The 16,428-nt window shown below is 38.4% G+C and overlaps 1 protein-coding gene and 1 long non-coding RNA gene across 3 annotated transcripts in view; both read right to left on the bottom strand.

Moving 5' to 3' along the window:
• LOC143892362 (Galactose oxidase/kelch repeat superfamily protein) overlaps nt 1-16,428 on the bottom strand; it is a 49,510-nt gene that overhangs the window by 17,879 nt on the left and 15,203 nt on the right. For both annotated transcript variants that reach the window (XM_077396943.1, XM_077396944.1), the window contains exons 8-12: nt 12,101-12,143; nt 11,918-11,998; nt 7,740-7,856; nt 1,754-1,859; nt 40-103 (exon numbers count right to left, since the gene is read on the bottom strand). In XM_077396943.1, the coding sequence (XP_077253058.1) occupies nt 40-103; nt 1,754-1,859; nt 7,740-7,856; nt 11,918-11,998; nt 12,101-12,143 (411 nt within the window). The remainder of the gene's footprint in view (nt 1-39; nt 104-1,753; nt 1,860-7,739; nt 7,857-11,917; nt 11,999-12,100; nt 12,144-16,428) is intronic.
• LOC143892363 (uncharacterized) lies at nt 13,008-14,566 on the bottom strand. Its single transcript, XR_013255483.1, has 2 exons — nt 13,829-14,566; nt 13,008-13,697 (listed from the first exon to the last, which is right to left on the bottom strand). It is a non-coding gene; the product is annotated as an uncharacterized LOC143892363 (long non-coding RNA).

Here is a 16,428-nt window from a genome sequence, read left to right as displayed (position 1 = left end):
AAACTTCCATAGAAACTAGTCTCAAGATATGAAACTTACCATCGATAGTTGTCCAATTGGAAGCCATAAAGCTCATTCAAGAATAAACTCATTAGCACATCACCTGCATAAACATAACAGGAAGCCATTATTAACAGCGTGCTTATTAGAATATATGCATGCAGAAAGCCAATAGCTTATCTTATATACAGACTATTACTCCACATTCTTCATTCCACTGACCTTTGTTAGAAGATATAGATGTAGTTATGTGCCTAACGGTAGATTTGTCATTGTACTTATCTTTCACACACACACACACAGATATATATATATATATATATAGTAGTGCAGGAGAGAGACTCTCCAACTCACATTCTCTCATCTCTTCTCCTCTTTTCTTTCTCTCAACATGGTATTAGAGCCCTAAGGACCACCATTGAAACCTCCCATTGGTTTCCCCCTTCCCCCTACCTTCTTTCTCTAACCCTAACCCTAATCCAAAGCCACCACCTCCCTCCCTCTCCTTTTCCACTCTCGCCAGCCCTCCACTCTCGCCTACACCCTCGCCTCTCCCTCCTCCACCCGACAGCTCCTGGCAGCTCCCTCCCCTCTTGTCTCCACCTCCCTCGACCCCACCTTCTGTGTTAGATGGTAAATCGCCTTCTCGATCTTATATCCTCAGTGTGATCCTTTTCCCATAATTCCACGGGTCTTTGGATGAGTTTGCTTTGTCCACAACCTCTCTCCGGTCCTTATAAATTGGATCTTCGGGCGGAGAGATTTGTCATTATAGCGTACTCTCGTACCTAAAAGGGTTATCGATGTTACAGTCTTCGGTTGCGCCGATTATTTGTTCCCGCCGATGTCACTTTCTTCGAATCCGTGCCTTTCTTTACCTCTCCCACTAAGAGTGTTGTACCAGACTCTAGGGTTCCGCTTCCTCTTCCCATTCTACCTGACCCTGTTGAGTCCATTTCCTCTCCATTGCAGTTGACTTCGGCTCCTCCTCCAGCTCCTACGAAGGTCAATCGGCGGCATCCGAGGCCAGATGTCCATCACCCTACGCTCGAGGCCTCGTCTTCTCAGCCGGACAGAACTACTCCAACTTCCCAAGTATTGTTCTTGTAGATTCCCCTACTGCTTACCGTACCCGTTGCTGTATCACTGCTCATATCATTTCTAATTTTATGTCCTACGATCATCTCACCCCTCTGTTTCACAGTTTTGTGCCTTCTATGTCTTCTGGTATTGGTGGACTTTGCAGAGACTCTTCGGGTTTAGTTCGTTGGTCTTTCTTTGGCCCTATTGGGGTGGCAGAATTTAGGGAAGCGGAAGTCAGGGCAATACATCAAGGTATTAAAATAATAGATCGTGATTGTTTGGATAAGATGATTGTAGAGGGGGATACCAAGAACGTAATTAGGTGGGCTCGACTGTTACACCGTGGAGATTTGCACCCTTTTTTTATGAGATTTTCAATCGTGTGTTTAGGTCTTCTATTGTCTTCAGGCATGCCAGAAGATCTGCTAATGAAGTCTCGGATAGGCTTGGGCTTGCCAAAGACGGCGTGGAGAAGTCGGATTTGGAGTTTTTTTATTTCCTTCCACCTTGACCGCATCTCCCCTCTGTTGCTTATTATTCCTTCTTTGTATTCTTCTTTGCTTTGTACTTTGGGGTGGACCATCTCGGTCTTCCTTTTTATTGAATGAAATTGCTACCATTCAAAAAAAAAATGTAGGTCCATCAGTTCATAACAAAAGAAATAACTAACCTTTAACTTCCATATCCACTACACCCCCAAACAGCAAAGCCCGCTTCTTATGTACACACATAGAAAACCCAGCACGAGGTCCAGGAGGCATTCCACCTTTCTTTACCTATACACAAGAAAATGGTGTTCCTTAAGTGGACATTATTGACACAAAGATATCCAATATAGAAAAGAACATCATCATTCAAAAAAAATATAGAAAACATCAAAGGAGAGTCTAAATCCACCAACTTATGAAAAGTAGAAGATTATGAAGGTCTGTTTCATAATTTCACTCATAATGAGTGTCAATAACTAGTTTGCGGTGGTCCAAAGTCCAAACAAGGTTAACCTTAAGATATGGGGTCTCAAACTGTTCAGGTTTTAATACATATCCAACAGGCAATAAAGGATTATGTAGTATCCAACACTTGACTGCCATGGACACAAAAAACATATAATTCTAACATTAGGTTAAGTAGAAAGAAAGACCAATGTATAATATTTTGTAGCCAGATTTTAGCGTCTTTAAAAGGGAATGAAAACTAACGAATGAAATAAAAGTTTACAATTTATTGGTAAACATCTTTATTGGTGTGGAGGTGCCAATGGCGTACTCTAGGAAGTACATGAGTGTGTTTGATGGATCCACTATTGCTCAACTGGCATCTATCTATAAAAAATCTGTTCAAGTTTCTCAAGAAGACTATAATGAGCTGATTCATCCTAGAAGAGAGTTGGGATGGACACTTTTTCCACTCTTAAACACTATAAAACTTCCATTAATTCTAAAGCAAAAACAATGAAAACTAAAGAATACAATAAAAGTTTACAATTTATTGGTAAACCTCTTTATTGGTGTGCCAAAGGGCATGGAGGTGCTTAGGGTCATACTCTAAGAGGTACATGAGTGTGTTTGATGGATCTTCAATTGCTCAACCAACATCTATCTATAAAAAATCTGTTCAAGCTTCTGAAGAAGACTATAAGGAGCTGATTCATCCAAGAAGAGTCAGGATGGCCACTTCTTCAACTCTTAAACACTACAAAACCAATCGAGATACCTCTGATATCCTTGCTTCCACTAGTTCTCCTACCCATTCTAGAATATTGATTCAGGGCGAAAAGACCATATGTTATGGGGACCATCCTAAGATCAAAATTTAAATTTGTATGCGTCTCGTAAGTCCCTTAAGTTACAGTAGGGGTACCATTGTCTTTTCTCGTCAAAATCACTTAAGTTTTTTGAGTTACGAGTGTCCTAAATAGGCCCCACTCATATATTATGGGAGTTTTAAGTGGGGAGAGAGTTTTTAAGTCATTAGAGGGTATTTTAGTCCAAAAGTGATTGGTTTTTGTTTAAACTTTTACAGCTTTCTAGTTCTCTTCATTTTCTTATATATTGTAAGCCCCATGACACTTTTCTTTTAATAATGAATGATGATGGATGGATGTTATGAGATACCATGATGGAATGATGAATGCTATGATGGAATGAATGAAAAGATTGTTCTTTGTTGCTTTGCGACATGGTGGGGGTGAAGCCTTCATCATCAAGGTGCCATGCATTGACCTTCGATAAGGTGTGAAGCCTCTACCCAGGTGCGATGCCTAACATATTGCTAGTGCGATTCTAGCATACTCTTATTCTCCATTCTCCTTTAGTGAGATGCCTTAGCTTCTTTGGTGAGATGCCTTGTGATATGTTCCCCTTAGTTGCAATCTAAATTTCTCTTCTTTTTTCTCTACTTTTCTTGGTTTTTTCCACACGAAAAATCTACACGAGAACCGAAAATATTCTTTTCCCTTACTTGAAACCTCAGAACAACATTTTTTTCTTCTCGTTCTACCCATCTCATCTCAGCCTAAACCATGTGTCCCTTAATCTTTCCCAAAACCCTCACCTGCACCTCGGCATATGTTTGGAGCTTCCCAACATATGTCTGCACACCTATAAACCTACCATAAACCTGGTAGAAATATTTTTTTTCAATTTAATCACAAATTTGGGGCACAAAATCCTAATTTTCACGCATCCTTTTCATCCCTAATCCCAAACATATTTTCCCCATATTTCTAAATCATTCATATTTCCCAATTTCTTTGAAACTCAAAACGCCTTCAAGAACCTTCCCTAAAAATAGAAAATACGATTTTTTTACTAAAAATAGTATACGTATTTATATATGTAGTTTAAAATCTGAAAATTTCATTCTAATATATATATATATATATGAGAAAACATTTCCTACACACTTGTGTAGGTAAGTTACCTACACACTAGGTTAAAATACAGTGGGGGCCCACATTGTTTGGGGTGATCCAAACCATTCATTTGAATGGTCCTCACATAGATAGGGTGTCCACAAAAAATCAGATCCATAGGATCATCCCAACCATTCAAACTATGGAGGCAAAAAATTGACTAATTTGTGAAGATTTATACACGTCCATTTTACCTCCACAAATCGTAGGGTTGGGATGATCCTATGGATCTGATTTTTTCTGGACACCCTATCTCTGTGAGGACCATTCAAATGAATGGTTTGGATCACCCAAACAATGTGGGCCCCCACTGTATTTTAAGCTAGTGTGTAGGTAACTTACCTACACAAGTGTGTAGGAAATGTTTTCTCTCTCTCTCTCTCTCTCTCTCTCTCTCTCTCTCTCTCTCTCTCTCTCTCCTATATATATATATAGGCATGAAGGGTCATGATTTTATCAGTACTCACAGGAACATAAACATATGAATATGAAAGTTTGATTCCATCTATGTACACATAAGTACACATATACATATATAATTAGTAATTTTCGTTAGTTGCTTATATATATGAATCTGTGATTTTATCAACCACATACGAATATGTATATGTACATATAAGTATAAATTCGGATTGGAAGGCGGTTTAGGATAAAAGTACATAAGCATAAAAAGACTTCTATAACCCCATCCTTGAAAGACTTAAAAACTTGGGAAAACTTAGTGTGTGTGGTATTTTATTTTCAGGTTGATTATATCGTACTCTCACGTAGAAGCGTTCACTCTCTCAGACATCAGGTTTAAGTATGGTAGGTGACAGCTTACTTGAACTTGTACCTTTAAACAATATAGAGTTAATTCGTGTAATAACTGTTCTTTCTTGAATGTGAAAATTTATAATTTGATGCCTAATCCTTGTAGAGATAAATTGTCTTGTACTTTGTTTATTTATGCAAGTTTATGCTTTATGATTTGTTATTGCTGGTAGCAATAGTACAAAATTGAATGCCAATGGAAAAGGAGGAATCAAATGGTAGAATTGCTCTCATGATAATGAAATTATGCATCTTAGAAATTCGGATTTATTTTTCTAATTGTGGTTATGACAACATGCATGGGGCATAATGATAATGAAGGATATCGGAGGCCGTCGAGCCGTCCAGGGATTTTTTAAACCCGAAGCCACCATGGGCAGTGTGCGCGACCCTATGTTGGAAATGCATCTCCAGGGACCAAGAGTTGCTGAGGCGGCATGGGGAATGCATGTCGTAAGAAGACCCACACAACCACTACATGCAGATGGAGAAGTGGGACTGGCGTGGAGGGCAAAGGTAACAGGCTGATTGGGAGCTGGAGGACCTTGAGTAGCCGTCTCATTTTGCATTCATATCATTCATATTACTCATGTTTATATCTCTAGATATTCTGTTTGGTATATCCTATTAGTGTAGTTTCCAGATTAGTATTATTGGATCCTGTTGTTTATCTTGTTATGCTGTTATTTCTCATGTTCTTTAAGGAATTTGATTTAGAATCTTTTAATTCTTATGTTGTTTAATAGTACCGGCCTAGGGGCTGGATGACCCACTAGTTTCTGTCGAGACTAACACCAAAAATACACTACAGGTTTTGCAACTTTGGACGATGAAACTAATGCTAATGGGGAAGCAAAGGGGCAAAGGGGTCAAGTGCAGAGTATTTGGATTGGCCATGTGGCCTTGATGAAAGTCCAGTTATAGTTTAATTGTATTTCAGATAATTATGTTTATTTTAGGATGCTATACTAAAATGGATTACTAAACTCTAGAAATATTGAGGTTGGTAATTTATAAGTTTAAAGAAAAATAGATATTTAGTATTTTACACTTGTGAGATGTATCTTTCTTTCTTCTTGGTAGCGATCCGGTTATTAAAAAAAATGCTCAAAAAATCTGGGTCGTTACAATTTCTATATGAAACCATCATGTTTTCAATGTCATCGCGATGGGAATATATGCAGATACCAAAACCGAAACCTAAAACCTTGATCATGTCAACATTTTCTGTTATCAGTCTGATTGTCCATAGTGTTGGTAAGGTCTTAGGTCATCCAAAGGGGAGGAAAGCTACATGAGGAGATGGAATCTCTTGTGAAAAAAGGGTATCTGCGATCTTTTCAAAATCCTAGTGGTAAGCAAACAGTTCGGCGTAGATGGATATTCACCTTGAAATTCAAACTAGATGAGCCCATTGAGAGGTACAAAGCACAGTTAGTACAAATCAGCATAAGGTTAGACATTGACATGTGGTATATATTATTCAAAGACAATTTGCACTTGTTCCAAAGTTGAAATCTATACATGTGATCTAATCAGTTGCTGCAAATTGTGGCTCTCAGAATTTCATCAACTTGGTGTCGAACAGCCTTCTGATCTAAAGGAAAAAGTGCATACAGATGTACAGTCAATTTTTTTTGGCTCAGAGTGAGATTCAAAAGGCATGTCGTTTAAAAAGACATTTATTGGTTGAAACAATCTCCTAGAGCTTGGTTAGACAAATTTGGGAAGGAAATATTGGAGATTGTGATCATTATGCCTTTGAAATTAAAGAACTCCAACATATAAATATTTTAAAGGAATGATTTTGCATTATCTCATAAAGGCATCTTTATATCTTAAGAAAATAGCTTACTAGACAAAATTAAAAGAAACTGAAAAGGTTGGCATGAAACCTGCTGACACTCCCATCTATTCTCTCCAATGAAAACCAAGGAAATTATCAACTTCTATTAGGAAAGATGATCCAACTCACTATCCATAAGCTTTATAGATCTTATATAAAGGTTGATCATAGTCTCATCTGATACTATGCATAAGCCTTCTACATCTCTTCGGCTTAAAGTCATGGGTATGCCCCACAGTGACGTGAGTTCGGATCCCCCCGTAGTAACCCAATGCACATGGTTTACGGGTGATTGCGCGCATCCATAGAGATTTGTGGGATGTTACAATTAAATTAATCAATTAAAGAGTGTAATGGACTGTAATTTTTTGGGGATCTCATTATAAGAAAAGCCAATTGCAAGATTGAAACAGACATTTATGATCAATACATTCTGTTCTCCTTTCTTTGTCTCCTCTGTTCGTGTCCTAAAATTACATATGCATATACATAGGGGATCAATTCTGTTATTTAGTTCATCGTGGCTTAAGTCTTTGCAAATTTGTTTCTTAAATTTTTGCTTAATCAAACAGAGGAAAAGTGGCGGCAGATACAAGTAACTAATTCAGATAATACAAATAAAAGAAATGTACATAAAATTAACATCCCTTTTTGTGTTGGGTTCTTGCGATAGATAAGGCTGTTGCACGGGTAGAATATGGGTACTTATGTAGAGGAAAGGTAAGTAAAAAAAATTAAAGCATGGGATAGAATTGATTTTCAAAGATAATTTCTGCCTGGACAGCCTATTTTTCCCAACATTTTTTGCAGTACTTCCTCAATAAAGAGATTTTTTGGAGACTACTACAGAAAAAAAAAAGAATAATGAAAAAAATATGACACATCTACCTACATTCAACGGTGCATTGCTAGCATTTTCCTTAGTGATACAGCTTTATTAAATATCATGCATAATTTACAATTTATCAAGCCACATACGAATATAAGCAGCCGAATATAAGCACTTTTAAAATTCAAGGAATAATAGATAACATTAGCAGAATAGGATTATGTGAATGAATATTGAAAACTAGATCATTAAACCTTGCTCCATTCCCAAGTTCGTGGATCAAGGCACCACATATCTGAATGAACAATTCCTTTCTCAGAGCTATTTTTATCAGACATAACTTCTTTAAAATAGCCACCATATAAAAATATCTGCACAAGGAAACTGAATCTGGTAAGCATATGCATACAGTTGCATTCCTTGTAGCAAGCCCATCATAAGGTTCTGAAATAGTATCCTCATAAGCCAATTAATGGAAAAAATTACCAGAAAGAAAGATAAAAGTAAAAGAGGCAGCATGAATAAAATTAAGCTATAAAAAATCAGTAAATATCAGAAGGGAAATTAGCTCCAATCCTTAAAAAAATGGGTCAGACATGCAATTTAACAAGATAACTTATCTTCCAAATCTAGATAAAGGAGACTAGTCTCAGACCCCTCAAAGGTAATCAAAACTCAAAAATTAACAGTAGAAATATACGATATTAACTGACCCGCGCTTCACCTTCTGGAGAACACTACTCTCACCAATGTAACACTCGTACTGAACCCAAATCTTACACTGATCCAACAAACCCAAGTGAATTTAGTATTAGGTGCACCAACACCAGCATCACTTCTAAGGGAAAATGTAATGATAACAAGGACGAAGGTGAAGAAAAATAATACTTCTATTGCACGAGTATGTTTGGAAGATAATCTCAAAATAAAGATTCCTCACCATTGTGGTCCATATTGTGGCATGTGTCACTTGTATGTACCAAAAAATTCCTCACTCAAAACGTTACACCCCTCTTCTACACCATTTTCAATACAAATATGTACAGGGAGATTATGGAACACTCCTGAAATCTTCAACTAATCTCCCCATTACTAGCCTTCTCTAGGTTCTCTAGGATGTAATGACTTACAAGCTTCTCAAAACTCGACCAAGCATGAAGATAGAAAGAGAAGAGAGCAAGTTTACACATCCACGAAATGGGGAAAGTGGGAGAAAAGCCACTCCGCGACTTCTTGTCTCCCATTACTTTCATAATATCCTTTGTTGAGATTACAATAATTCCCAATAGCATAGTATATTCACTAAAGGGCCTAAAGTTAATATACTATCTACTTAACCATGTGCGCATATACATGTTTACAAAGAGCAATCTATGTGACTTACACCCAATGATGGTGTATATAAATCAGCTAAGTTCCACACTCCCATTCAATTTGATGGGCTGGGTCATGAAACATAAATTTACGAATTAGAAGCATAAATACACACACCGGGTCATGTGTCATTGCTTTTGTCAAAAAATCCACAAAATCCACAAAAGGGTGTGTTGAAGAAACATATGGTAACCTGATCCACCCTTTGGAATAGCACCTCAATATGCTTTGTTCGCCCATGTAAAACAAGATTGGTGAGAATGTGAATACCAAAGTCAAAGAGAAGATAACAAAATCCGACCACCTCACTAGATGATGATAACATGGATCATTACTCAGCTACAGCCAAAGATGTAGAAACAACATCATGTTTCTTACATTTTAATGAAACCAATCAATCTCAGAGGAACATACACCAACCAATTGTTGAGCAACAAGTGTGTGGGAATCATTCCCAATCAGCATCAGCGCAGGCAATTAACTCCAGGGAGGATGAAAACGGAAAAAGAGACTATGGTCGTTGATGCTAACATATTTAAATTTCGGTTTTGGCTTCAGTTTTGGTTTCGACCTTGGCCGAAATCCCAAAATTTTGGCCAAAATTCTGTAAAAAAACAAAGTATTGTTTTATTATTTTACCAGCAGGCAAATGTACCAGGAGGGGACCACTTGTTCGATGATTCAAATCATTCATCTAATGGGGCCATTGTTGATTCACCTTGCCACAAAAATCTACCATGTTGGAAAATCCCACAAAACCCCGAGCTGAGGAAAGCAAAGGACAGCCTTTCGTAAGGAGGGTTAGACTGCCAAGGTGGGTCTTTCGTCGCGGGAAGGAACTCTACCAGAGGGAAGGAGACCCGTCGAGGTCGGAGCATCGACGAGTCGAGCAGGCAGAGGCAAAAGGATGGCTGGTCGAAGGATCCTCCACAAGGCTGAGCAAACGGTAAAACAATATGCAACGGGGTAGAGTAGAACTGTGTTATGTTGTGGTGAATCATCGAGTGAAGGACGAAGCTACAGTGTAAGTTGCATCCGAGAAATGTTTCTCCTTTAAAAATTGTCTAATATCATCTAACTCCTCAAATAAAAGAATTGTATTGTCCTTAGTAAACGAAATAACAATGTTTCATCATGCGAATGGAGGCCAAAATGAGGCCAAGGCAAATCCTAGTTGACTTGGCGCAGTGCACCGGGACACTCGGTTGACACGGACATAACTCAGGAGAGTAATAGGAGTTTAGATTAACTTGGTAAGGCAACATGCTGACTTGGACAAGAACTCGGCCAATGTAAAAGGGATTCGACTTGGGGGAGTCGATGATGCAAACAGTTTTGAAATAGTTGGATATACTTCTTTTGTCCCTTCCCAATTCCTTTTCATCCAAGAGTGTCATGGGTTCCACAATCTACCATCTAATAGCTTCCCCCATTGCTTAACTAGAAAATTTCAAATACCATCAAGCTAACCGAAGCTACAAAACAATCTGAACGGGTGGGATTTGTTTAGAGGGTCAGTCAGGATCAATGGCTGAGGATCCATCTTCTTAGAAACGATCATATATAATAGAGTGTCCCTCCCGACAGATGCATGCAGCCTGAGAGGTGTTTTGGATGTTATCAATGGCCAGAAATTGTTAATGATCTTGGTGTCAGCATCCTCCCCTCTAAACAACAAGATTCAGAACACGACGTCTCAAATGATCACCAAATGGAAGGGAATTACACCATGAATACGAACTAGTATCTGAGCATCCAAAAGGCTTCAACCCATGAAGCAAGTGTGATTTATCTCGAAAATCTCCCACAATAACCTCCCTATTGCCTCAAAGGTAGATGATTCCAACCCATGTAAGGGAACACCTTAAAATAGGAGCAAAATATCGTCCTATTTGAGGGAGATCTCCAGCTGAAATTTTTGGATGATGCAAAAAAAGGCTCCTCGACCAATATCTTCTCATACGAAAAAAATGTTAACATTGCAATGGAGAGGAGGACGAAGAGAACTTCGAAATTGCCAACCGAACGAGTGAGAATACGACCCCTAATTCTCCATACCCGTTAGGACTGTCCCTCCAGAATATCTAAAGGAATGAACCAATTGTCCAACCACAAATAAAACATATTGTTATTGGAATGTAGCCTCTTGGTCATCCATTTCACTAAAGATAATCATCAGTAAGTCGAGGGTTCCAAAACAGGTTTGCGGTGTGAGAGGATATTGTCCCTATAAGATTTGTTCTCACCATCCAATATCAGGGTTTCCCCTACATCTCTCAGATTCCCACGACCAAGGGACAGGGAACCTCTATGCCAAGAGTCAGTGGCTCGCCCAAACGGGATAACTCCAAAAAGTAACTACAAAGGGGATAGGTCAATTTTAAAGTATAGATGAACCGTTCAGTTTTAGTTCAATCCAAGTCCAATGGAAACCAGCATTTTCTACCAATTTTGTGAATTACAAGATAACTGAAATTCCAAAATCTGCATCTATTGCAAATCCAGACTCCCATTTGCCTTTCAGATTAAACCGTGCACCCCTTTCGACTCTGTGATCAAATTTCGACTTGACCAAATACTAAACATCCTTGGAGACACTAACTCAAGAATCATCGTCATTGTTCCAAGAACTACACCTAGTCTGGCGCTGCAACCAAGATTGAGGAAGCAAGATCTAGCAAGTCGATGAGGAAATCTGAGATTTTGATTTTGGGCTGAGTGTGATGGGGCCTTGGGGAATGATGGTGAGGGGTCTGAGGCAGAGAAGGAGGGGAGAGCATTCTCGGCATCCTATCATTATTCCCTCTAGTTCACCAATCAAGATTTCCATTATATCTAAATATGATCTTTCTAAATACTAAATTAATTTTTGAATGCTTATTAGTGGCAGCAAGAAGGCATTATAAGCATGATACAGCAAATCTTCAACAACATACTAATGTAGTAACAAATACATAAAATGGTTGAAAGTAATGTGTACAAGAATCAAAGCACATATTACTACACAAGATAAAGAAATTAACACGAGAAAAAAAAAAACAAATGCCGATCGACTCACCTGATCTTGAAAAACCAAAAACTGGAACCCACTCCTTGCACTTGGCCACATGCATCCAGGTGTGGGTTTTATTTCTTGCCACTGCAATGTACCAATGGGCAAACCAGATAAATAACAAAGTGGAGGCAAATCATAACAGGAAATCAAGTGCAAGCCGCAAGATTAGAAACAAAGAGTACTCACCTTGAATTGATCCAGATCAAATACGTGCAAATCATTGAAGTATCTGCAAATATAAATGAAAAGGCTGCAGATATTTAAAAATGAGAACCAAAACTTCCACTTAAGTACCACTTATTTTTTAAATGGACCACTAAGTACCACTTATTGCTTAAACGGCACTACCAAAACATTCAAGGAAAATGAAGTCTAAGGGGCCATTTGGATACGTGGATTTTAGAATCTTGGATTTCCTCAAAATCGTAGATGGGAGACGACAGAAGGAGACTAGCCATCGTTTTCTGATTTCTCACTTTTCTTTCCTTCAGCAAGAGAGTAGAAGATCATCCGATGTTTCCAGGTTTTCGAAATCTCAGGATGGGGAAGAGATTTCGAAAACCTGAATTTCTTACTTAATCCAAGATTCTAGAAGGAGACTAGCCATCGGTCTCCTTCTCTTGTCTCCCATCCAAGATTTTGAGGAAACCCAATATTCTAAAATCCGTGTATCCAAACGGCCCCCAAGTGATTTAATGCAAAACTTTTGTAGTTGTTGTTTTTCTTTTTCTTTTTTGGAAAGATCGTGCCAAAAAACTGTCCATAATATTTTAGCGAAGGCAACTATATTTGGGAATGTATCTGACTTTAGGAATCTTTCTGAATCAATATGACATGGCACCATACAAGATATGTAATATAACATCCAACATTTTTTTTAGGGAAATGACTTCAACACAAACATGTTCTCATACATGACGGTCATTTTTCTTGTCTTTTATATTTAAAGATCTGTAAAGGGGTTTTTACGGTCCCCAAAAAGCACTTACATGACAGTTAAGTGCTAAAAGACAAGATACATGAGCGCATGTATCAAAACATAGCTGCGCTGAAATCATTTCCCTTTTTTTAACAGTAACATATACACATTCCATTAAGATGCTAAAAACCATACAGCATAAGCGCAGGAGCTGTCCCACAGTATGACAGATTACATCACATAAAAACAACTAACAAAAACAGAAAAACATATCTACAAAGCTATCATGTTCATGGAAGCAATTCATCAATCACCAAAACTTCTCTATCTACTCCCTCTCTGTCTAGATTATCCACCATTACACTTTCTACAAAGCTATTACAACGGAACTGATTCACCAATCACCAAAATTTTCTCTATTCACTGCCACTATCTAGATTATCCGCCATTACACTTGCTACAAAGTTATCACAATGGAAGCAATTCATCGATCACCAAATCTTCTCCATCCACTCCCTCTCAATCTCGATTATCAAACACCAAAACTTCTCTATCCACTCTCTCTCTCACCTTTGAAGAGTTATTCTCAACCCTAAGAATAAAATAAGCCATATTCCAATAGGCTAATTTTATTCCGCTCTATCCATCCCCGAACCCGTAGGGCCTTTGGAGGAGAACCAAGACATAAAGGTAGTCCAAGATAATTGAAGTGATTTCTCCACCTTGCATCCCAAAGAATTAGCATGGTCTTGCAACCATCCTTGATCACATTTTTGCCCACAGATGCGCTCTTTGTCCGATTCATCCTCAAACCCGAAACTACCCTAAACCACCTTAAGATTGCATAAGGTGAGATACCGCTTCCTGTTTTAATTAATCAAAAAGAAGAACCCATCAGCAAATTGGAGATGTGATATCTAAGGAAAACTACTACTAACTTGGAGACCTTAAATAAAACAACTTTCTTATACACGACTTAGGAACAAACTAAATACCTTCATCACAATAAAGGAAAGGAGAGAGGGGATCTAATTGCATAACACTTCTCCCATATTAAAAGAAACCCATTGAGGTGCTATTAATTACTGATGAAAAAGAAGCCAGTGATATACTAGCTTTTTTCTACAGTCACCACTTTTCCCAAGATCCCATCCTTGCACATAGCCGACGAAATTGCAATTGAAATGATCATATGATTTACCGATATGGCGATATCTATTTACATAAAAGGCCCAATCTACCTCCCCAATATCTTGAATCGATACAATCATTCGCTACCAAAACTCCACTATGGTTTGTTTGCCTATTACAAATACACCTTGAAACCAGGATACTCAAAAGCCCTTCCTTGTAAGGGATGAGGGAAATGGAAGTGATGGAGGACAATCCTCACAAAAACAAGGGCAAAATAGTTATTTCCAAGAAACCCAAGTCCAAAAAAGTAAACCCAAATGATGCAGGACGAAAACGGAAGGCAACTAGACCGGTAACTTTGACACCAACTGATGCAGAACAGCCAAGGAAATGGGAATAGGTTATGCAGGCGCTAAGTTAGTGAAAGAGGGGTGACAGATCTGGACAGGCGTGGTAATTAGGGGAGGTTATGAAAGATCTGGTCGTGGGCGATGGGTGCAAGGTTTAGGGTCATGGTTTCAGGTTAAAAGGCAGGTGGTATGAGTACTTGTCATATGTCTGTTATGAGAGAACTGTTGCACGTTAGCGATGGACTGTTACAGGTGTGATGGCCTGTTGACAGGTGTCAAAGACGTTGACAGGTCTCAAGCCTACTGACAAATGTCAAATGACCAGCTGACAAGTGCCTGACAAGTGCCGAGAAAGTATGGTAACATAAACATTTCGATTTTTGGTTGAAAAAATCGGTGGAAAATCTGTAAAATCACAGAAACTTGTGGAAACGTATGCAAATGATAGAATTTTAACATGAAACTTCAGGAAATGCCAGAATAAGCACAAATACACACTTTGAAACCATCACATAAGCAAGACAACCATCCATAATGGTTTAATAACACCAGATACAGAGATGTCATGCATGTATGATAATTCAGTACATAAACTTCACATGTAATTCATATAAATATTTATACATAATACCTAGGGGAGTGATATATTCAACTCCTTTTCTTACTTAGGACAGCCACCTCTAGTGCATTTATGACTACTCTCTTACACTAGATATAGTATACCACTAGGTATAGGTGTCCCAAGCCAAAAAAAGGGGCGAATATATCATTTCCTAACAAATACACCATATTTCACTTGCAAATAATACAAACATAAATATATAACACATACTGATATAGTATACCACTAATGCACTTACAATTTTAGTTTTGGTACGCGTTTCAATTTCGGTATCGTTTCGGTGGTGATGGAAATGGAAACATTTTGGTCATTTCGAGTTGGTTGCGGTGGAAATTTAAATCCATGCAAGAAAGGATGGAGTTTTATAGGGTTCTAAGTCTTAGATCCATAACTGCGTAGGTAAAGACTGATTTGTAGGGATCATAGTGTACGGAAGAGCTTGGAAAGTTGCAATGGTAGGGGACTGCAGTCACAGGTTTAAGATATAGTGGTCATGAGCATGGTTTGAAATTTTGGCCGAAATACTGAAATTTCAGATTTCGGCTGACCGACACCGAAAGTACCTTGAATCGGTGTCGGTTTCAGATTTCGGCCGAAATTCAGGCTGAATTTTAAGCCAAAATATAATCTTTTATTTTTTTTCCAGAATTTCAAACTTCAGCGGAAACTTTGGCTAAAAATTCGGATTTTTACGAAAATTTATTTTTTTTACCAAATTTCGATTTCGGCTGAGGCCAAAACTGATACCGAAACCGAAATTTTAAACCTTTGTTCTGAGACAGTCCAGATAGAGGGATCGAAGGGTTTCGAAGGTGGATAGGAACAGGTATATAGGACTGGTTGGTGGATTTACAGGTAGCGCAATCCAATAGGATGGACTGTAACGACAGAGTTAGGATGTAGAATTATTAGCAGTCTGTTGGGTTTATTTGGGTCGATGGAAAGGTAGAGTTTTTTTTTCGCGCAAGGTTTAGGACTGTAACAAGTCTGGATAGGGACAGATATGCAGGGATTTTACCAGGCTTCCAACAATTTGTAGCATGTGTATAGATAGGGCTTGGACAGGTTCTTGAACCTGTAACAGGTCAAAAAGAAGGGGTAGTGTTAGGGCGTAAAGGCTATAATGTTGCAGGGATATAAAGGATAGGATATCGATGTGGTTTCAGGCGGTAGGTTAAGGATTCTTGAACAGATCTTGAATCCAGTATGGATTCTAGGTCGCTTCGGGTAGGCTAATGCTGTCGGGAGTCTAGAGGTAAGGATTTGAGTTGATGGAAAAGGGGCAAGGTGGAGTGGTTGACCGGTAGGCTAGAGGGTAGGGGACTGGTTCTAAATATGAAAATTTACAAATAAAGATTCAGGTAAAAACGGGTTAAATGAGTCAAGAACTGGAGATAAAGAGAGAAGAATTAAGAGAAAGAGCCATTGAAAAAAAAAATCAAGAGAAAGAGTAGAGAAAACAGACCTAAAATCACTCCAAGGTCTCCTA

The sequence above is a fragment of the Tasmannia lanceolata genome, unplaced genomic scaffold, assembly GCF_043159265.1.
Source record: "Tasmannia lanceolata isolate RefF3 unplaced genomic scaffold, GAP_Taslan_0.1 ptg000015l, whole genome shotgun sequence".
Lineage (NCBI taxonomy): Eukaryota > Viridiplantae > Streptophyta > Magnoliopsida > Canellales > Winteraceae > Tasmannia > Tasmannia lanceolata.
This window is presented reverse-complemented; position numbering and strand designations above follow the sequence as displayed.